At 36.3% G+C, this 7,925-nt stretch overlaps 1 protein-coding gene across 2 annotated transcripts in view; it reads right to left on the bottom strand.

The window, feature by feature from the left end:
- Positions 1–7,925, bottom strand: part of Aff2 (AF4/FMR2 family member 2) — a 475,715-nt gene that overhangs the window by 299,811 nt on the left and 167,979 nt on the right. For both annotated transcript variants that reach the window (XM_021187671.2, XM_021187672.2), the window contains exon 3: positions 3,347–4,207. In XM_021187671.2, the coding sequence (XP_021043330.1) occupies positions 3,347–4,207 (861 nt within the window). The remainder of the gene's footprint in view (positions 1–3,346; positions 4,208–7,925) is intronic.

Below are 7,925 nucleotides of genomic sequence, written 5' to 3'. Positions count from 1 at the left end.
GTTTGGTAGGGGAGCAGGGGTGGGGGGGTGGGGTATAGGGAACTTTCAGGATAGCATTTGAAATGTAAATAAAGAAAATAATAATAAAAATAAATAAATAAATAAATAAATAAAATTCATCTAGAGTATATAGCGTAAAAAAAAAAAAAAGATTGGCACCATTAGCAATAAATAAGATACTGCCAAAAAAAATTCATTTTTAAGTAAACATAATTTGCAAACAACTTTCAATTTCCATTGGATATAAATTAAGCTTTTACTGTTTTCAGAAACATTTTCTAGAAAAATTTTCTGTACTCAACTATATAATACATTACTCTTCTTTGGGGGCATACAATGTTAATAAATTTTTAACATGGTGTTTTTATCATTTGTGTAAATGTTAAGTCCCAATTGGACAGCTGACCTTTTGCCATAATGTTGGTTGTACATTTGTTCTTTTTAATGTAGTGTAGAAAGTTTAAGAAGTGAAGAAACGTTTTATAAACCAGAAATAAATTTTTCCCAATAATTATAGACCTAAATTAACATGGGTGCACAAGCACGCACATGTACACACACACACACACACACACACACACATACACACACACAGACACACACACATATCAGGTTTAAAAACAATAAATTTATGCGTTTGTAAAGATTCTCATATCTGATTATTTGTGTATCTCTCAGTTTGAATGGGATGAGTGCTATCATTTAATTTTTCCTATTCCGTAACCAGGCCAAATAAACTTCACTAATGTATGTCAGCTCCTGTCACTAAAGTCAGGGAAAGAACTGCAAATGCTTAGAGACATACTGAAATAGCTCTGTAGATAAGAGTTCTTAGTAATAATTCAAGGTAATACCATCAAAGACAGCCATACTGACTAGGGATCCAGAACCCAGTGACTGAAATTCTTGGCGACTTGCCCTGGAGTTGAATTCTAATGCTAAGTGCTTTTGAAAAGTCCATCAAGAGTTAATAGGGTAAAATTTCAGACGTCATCAGTTTTAGCCACATAAATTCCATTAGGTTCAAAGTTCCACAATGTTATATCCTGTCTATATTTATGTGCACATTCCAATTTATAGCCTCCTAAGTTCTCTGTTGGGCTCTCTAAGATTTCAATTTCTTTTCTCATAATTTTGGTTCACAACGACCCTCAAATCTGTCTATTCCCTTGGTTTAGGGCCCTAAACTTCACTCTTTACCCATTTGAAATCCTTTGAGACCTCTATTTTAAAATACACACTCTCTTCACTGATCTCCTATTATGACTTTATTACAGCTGACCCATTTTCTAGAGAAAGCTCAACCAGAGTCAACTTGAACCATCACTAAGGCTGCATAGACATGGCTGCTTCTTGAACAATCATATCCAGAGAGAATGCCAGCTCACTCAGAAAATGTACCTCTTGTTCAGTGTGTTGTAGCATGGAGGAAAAACTATGAAGTTATTTCTGTGTCTGGGTCAGCTATTTTGTTAATTATGAGAGTGAGGCTTACAACAGAATGGATACCACTGGGTGGGTAACCTGTCACTCTGTTAATGAGTTCTGGAATAGCCTAGCAGACTGCTTTATGGAGCAGTACTACTTGTAGGTCAGTCCTGAATTGTGCCGCTGCAGCGTAAGGAGAGAACAGTAGTAAATACTAAGACAAGGGGAGGTTCAAAGGCTATTTCAATTCTGCATTATTGTTCTCTTATTTCAAAGCATATCCATAATTAGTTCTTTTATATTAAAACTCAATATTAAGACATGGTGAAGAAATTAAGATTAAGATTCCTTAATGAGTACATAAGAATAGAACAGAGTAAGAAACAGGCAGGAAAAAAAAATACAATTAGGTAGAACTGAGGACATATTTTCTACCAAACACTTCCCTTTGTACTAGAGAGAAAAAGTCAAGTCACAGTGTGAAGAGACGTAGACATGGAACTAAGAACACTGGACTTATTTTGATAGTAATGACAATGTATTAAAGAATAAAAAGAAGGGACTGTTTGGAAGAGAAGTAAGATAGAAGGGGGGGTTCTGTTTCGAGAGGTACCAGCAATCCACAGACAAAGGCATTGGGTGTAGAGAAGTGGGGACAGATCAGAGAGATATGTAGGTGCAACCTTGACAAGACTTCATGAATAATACAAAAATAAAATCACCTCAATATGAGACAATATAAAAAAACAGATTCACAAAATACAATCATATGCCCTAGGCCTCTCTTTCTTTGTGTTTATACAATTCAACAAAGTCATCATCAACATATATACTGAGAATGAAGAAAAGATAAAAAGCTAAAGTATGATGTATGAGCTTATTGGCTCATGCTTTCGTAATTTACCCAGCACTGACTCGGAATGTCTAAAAATTCAGGTCGTTACCTTATAACTCTCAATGATTAAGAATGTTAATATGTTTTCCCCTGTGCTTTTTCAAGCTTCTAGTGACCAGCTTACAGAAATCTAACCCAAAGTTTGTGGATTCTTAGAAACTATATGCTTGAAATGGCAGAGGGCAGCTATTTATATGAGGTCATCTCAGGAGCAGCCTTATATACATCCTTCACTCAAGATCCATAAGGACTGTCATAGTCATTACCTATTTGTTTGCAAGAGGCTATGGTCCCATTGGACTTCTCACTTATAGGCAATGGTTCTTGAGTTAGACAAAGTATTAGTCATTTTAACCACAGTGAGACTTGGTTGGACATACAGTAAGGATAGGGGTAATTATAAAAAGGGCTATGGGGGCATCTGTGAAAGAAAGTGGCACCTGAAAGAAGACTGGGAAATAAGAAGGTAATATCAGTACCTTGCCAAATAATACCCCTCTAAACAGACTTGCAAGAGATGAAAGAAGTGTTTTAAATGCCTATTTGTACTAGGCCCTAAGGATTGTGGTGTATGCTTGTATTTGGAACACATGGGAGGGAGAGGTGGAAGGATCAGGAGTTTAAGATCAATTTTTCTTTCTTTGTGAATTTGATGCCAGCCTTGGCTATGTGAGGTCTTGTTTCAAAGAAAAAAAAAAAGTAATGCATTCATTTGAGAAAATGCTTTCATGTTGTACGTAATTTTATTAAAGGTTAATTTTCTAAAATCATTCTATAGCTACACTATTTCATTTACTCAACCCAATCATGCATTTTATCATTACAAATTCTGGAGGCTTAACTAAACTTACAGTGTGTTACTTAATTGGATCACAAGTTACCATATATTAAGTATCAAACTCAACTTGAATACATCCATGCACACAGCCAAGTAAGAAAAATGAATAGGTTGCAAGTAGTTGACAAGAGAGAATAGAAAATCCAACTACGAAATAAAAAAAAAAAACTTTAAAAATTACTTACTTCACTTGTTTGCAGGATTGTGAACTTTGGCAGTTTGGTCTTTGAACTGGCTGCACTGGGTTTCCCATCCAGTAGAGATCCAAAGGAGAGGTTTCCAAAACTGTTCTCAAATTCAATGGAAGGTTTCAGTGTTGGGGAGATATCAGTTGCCTGGTCCTGCCCATCCATTGGCCTTACATATGCAGTTGGTTTTTGTTGTCCCATGCTTGTTTTGCAGTAAAGCCCTGGTGGGAATGTTGGGACTGAAAGGCCACTGCTGGGCGCTAATAAAGATGAGGCAACTAGGGGAGACCCAGGCGCTTGCACTGTAAATTCTGATTCTTCTGGTGAATTAGACTGAAAAATTTCTTTGAAAGCATCTTCTCCACCTGAATTAGGGTTATTTTCTTCCTTTGCAGATGGGTTAGATTTTTCAACTGTACCAATTTGGGGTTGCTCAGCTGGGTAGACAAAGAAGTCTTCCAGTCGAGTTTGAGGTGGGTCTTGTGTGGATGTCTGCATCTTGTTTGGTTGACTGCTGGTCTGGCTTGCTTGTGCAGGGCTAGTGTTATGACTATCTCGTGGCCACTCAGATTTTGATTTTCTGTTGCTGTGTATTAGAGTGGAATTCAGTATCACGACTGAAGGTGGAGGCATCGGTGTTGAGGAGTGGGTAGTCTCCTGGTGAGACGGGATCATTCGATTTTTTTGTTCTGGATAAAAGCTTGCTTCACTTTTGCTGATGGGAGTTTGGGGTGCAGAATTCTTTGGGATTCCCACCAGATGATTCTGGCTGGAATGGTTAGATAGCAGATCCTTCATTTCATCATAACTTCCAAGAGTGTTCTGGACTCGGTTGGCAAGGGCGTCCCCTTTGTTTGTCTAAAGTAACAAAAAGATAGGGGTGGGAGGAGAGAAAATTAATAGATGTCTGCTTCCTAACATTAACACTTCAAATAAATGCCTTATATAGACCAATAAAGAAAGCTTTTTAAAATTACCATACTGTCACATAATTTCATACTTTGTGTGTTAAATGAGGAAAACATAAATCTTACATTGAAAAGAAATTTGGATCCCAATAGAATTCTTCACAAACCTTCAATGAACAATTTTCTGTTTCATAGGGAGACACATATATACATACACACATAAGCACACACACACACACACACACACACACACACACACACACACACACACACACCAAGATAGTCCCAAATCATACTGAATAATAAAAGAACTTCAGGAAGTATCACCACCCCAAATTTCAAGTTTGTACACATTGATCAATTTAATTTAATTGAAGAGCCAGACATAAATCCACACACCTATGGATACTTGATATTTTAAATAAAGAAGCCAGAAATATACATAAGATAAAAAGACATTATCTTCAACAAATGGTGCTAGTCATATCCTATGTCTGCATGTTAAAGAATCCAAAGAGATCCATATTTGTTACCCTGCAAAAAATCCTCAAGTCTAAGTGGATCAAAGACCTCAACATAAAACCGAATACACTGGTCTTGATAGAAGAGAAAGTTGGCCCTTGATATTGCGAAGATCATATGCCCCAGTACAGGGGAATGCCAGGACCAGGAAGCAGGAGTGGGTGGGTTGGGGAGAAGGGCAGGGGAGGGTATAGGCGGCTTTGGGGATAGTATTTGCAATGTAAATGAAGAAAATATCTAATTAAAAAGGAAAAAAAGAAGAAGAGAAAGTTGGAAATAGCCTTAAATTCATTGCCACAGCAGAAGACATTCTAGAAGAGCAGAACACCATTAGCACAGGTTCTAAGATCAACAACCAGTAAATGGAACCTTGTGAAACTGAACATTATACAATCATTCAGACAAAACAGTAGCCTACAGAATGGGAAAAGGTTTTTACCAGCTATATATCTGCAAGAGGACTACTAACCAAAACATTATAAAGAATGACAAATAAAAAACTATCAAGAAAACAATTCAATTCAAACTGGAGTACACTGTTGCTCTATAGTACCAGAAGCAAAGGGAAGGGGGATGGGAGGAAAAACTCTGGGAGTGGGCCTAGGAGGGGACAACATTTGAAATATAAATAAATAAATAAATAAATAAATAAATAAATAAATAAATTTTAAAATGGGTTATAGATCTAAATAGAATTATCAAAAGAGGAACCTCAAATGTCTGAGAAACACTTAAATATGGGTTCAACATCCTTAGCCACCTAGGAAACACTAATGTATAACTACTTTGAGATTTCATTTTAACATGTCCAAATGGCTAAGATCAAAGTCACAAGTGACAGCTTATTGTGGTGAAGATGTAAGTTAAGGAGAATTCTCATTTATGGCTGGTAGGTGTGTAAACTTGTACAGTCATTATATAAGTCAGTATTGTCGTTCCTCCAGAAAATGGAAATTTATATACTTCAAGATCCAGCTATACAACTCTTGGTCATTTAAGCAAAGGAAGCTTTATCCTACCACAGAGACACTTGCCCAAACATCTTTTTCTTTTCATAAGAGCCAGAAATTTGAAAAAAATGTAGATGTCACAACAGAAGAATGGATTTTTAAAAAGTGTGGTGCATTTGTACATTGTAGTATTACTCAGATGATTAAAAAAGAAATCATGAAATTAACAAGTATATGGATGGGATTAGAAAAAATTATTCTAAGTAAAGTAACCCAGACACACATGGTATGTATTCATTTGTATGTGAATATTAATTCAGTGATAACCCTGCTACAATGCATATGAACAAAGTGGTTAGGTGTAGAGTAAGGGACTGGGAATGACAGATAGATCTTCCTAGGAAAGGAAAATAGAAGAGAAAGTTATGTATGAATGAGGATAGAGAGTGGAATGGGAGAATCAATTAGAGAGAAACAGAGATGAAGGAGGGGTATAAGGAAGGGAATACAGGGAAAAATAGCTAAAACTAAGGGCCATTTGAAGGGTAGTATAGAGACCTAATATAATAGAAGCTTCCTAAAAAATACATATATGAAGGTAACCTAAATGAAATCACTAATTGATGGGGGAGACAGGGACCCATGGGGCATTGCTTTTTACCAAATGAAGCTTCCAGAATTGGGATTGAGTTATATATAATTGAGTTGTTGGACAAAGAAGTCCCATAGAACCCTCAAACAATCCAGGCTGTTGCCAAGACTCTAAGGAGCTCTCTACAAACTGATGGCAAGTTGACATTGCTGAAAATAAAATTTAAAAGACTCACTGAATTTGGAAGATGAGCTGTTGCATACATAAAGCCTTTACCTTTAAGAGCTAGCATCTTTGGTATAGGAAAGAATGCTTTATACTCCCAAAGTGGAGGCATAAACACCAACACAGACACACAAACCCTTAAATCTACAATGGTGTCCTAATTGCAAGATAACTAAACAATATCTGATTTGATTGAAGGCTTACTCCATGAGAGAAACCAGTACCTGATCCTACTAGAGTGACAAAGAACTTAAGACTAGATAAGACTAAATACTTCTGTTTTTTATAATAGTATCAATTACTCCAAATGACATTCCACAAACTTATAAGTCAGTGCCCTGCCCAACCATCATCAGAGAAGCTTTCTCCCACAGAAGAGGAGGGCAAATAAAGAAGCCCATGGTTAGAATTTATGCAGAGAATGAGAAACTTTGGAATATTTAGCTTTAAAGGGATATCTCAATCAATTTCATCATCTTAGGGCTCAAGGTACCCCATCAGAAGTGGAGGTAGAAATAGTGGAAGAACAAGAGGGAATGGAGGATACCAAGGACACACAGCCCTCTAAATCAACATGATCAAAGCTCATATGAAATAACAGAGACTGAGGCAGCATGGAATCTGGAGGGGTCTGTTCCACTAGAACTGAGAGAAATGGACCCAGACCCCCATCCATGAGTAATTCTACAAAACAATAACAACAACAAAAGAAAAACAAAAACAGAAAACCCCACTAATTGTGGGTTACATGAGATAGACTGATACATTGTACATTATAATTAAAGCTGTCTTCTTACTGGTGGTTTGATTACAAGGAATGTTTGACTTGTGTGACATATCAATCTTTCCAATATATTATACCATAAAATACTATGCCTATTTGATAGAGAAATCAGTTAAACTGTGCTGTCCTCACTACACCAACTTTAAACAAGGCAATGGATTAAACAACAACTAATTGAGCTAACTTATGACTAACACGAATCTAATTCCTTTTAATCAGAGAACTGTATAAATTACTGGTGTCTGCCTACACATTCTGGGGGCGACTGTGTTTACACATTGATGATTCATACTCATTTACTTTGAAATGCTACATTGTTCATCAACAGTGACTCAAGCTCTCCTGTCTTTCCAGTGAGTTAGAATTTTCTTCAGGAGTTTAAATGTTGCTTAAGTAAATCAAAACAAAGTTATCTTTTCAAAACAATGTTAGCCTAATGTGTAAGGGTAAAAAGTCAACCAAATCTCTATCTTTGGATAATCAACAACCAATCTCTATCATATCCTTGTAGGATATGCTAATCTCAAAAAATGCCAGATTGTTATTTTAAAAAATAATTAAGCTCTTGCTTATATTTTTGCAATGATGAAGCAAG

This window comes from Mus pahari, chromosome X, assembly GCF_900095145.1.
Source record: "Mus pahari chromosome X, PAHARI_EIJ_v1.1, whole genome shotgun sequence".
NCBI classification, from domain to species: domain Eukaryota; kingdom Metazoa; phylum Chordata; class Mammalia; order Rodentia; family Muridae; genus Mus; species Mus pahari.
Note: the sequence above shows the minus strand (reverse complement) of the source record. Positions and strands in the feature narration are given on the sequence as shown.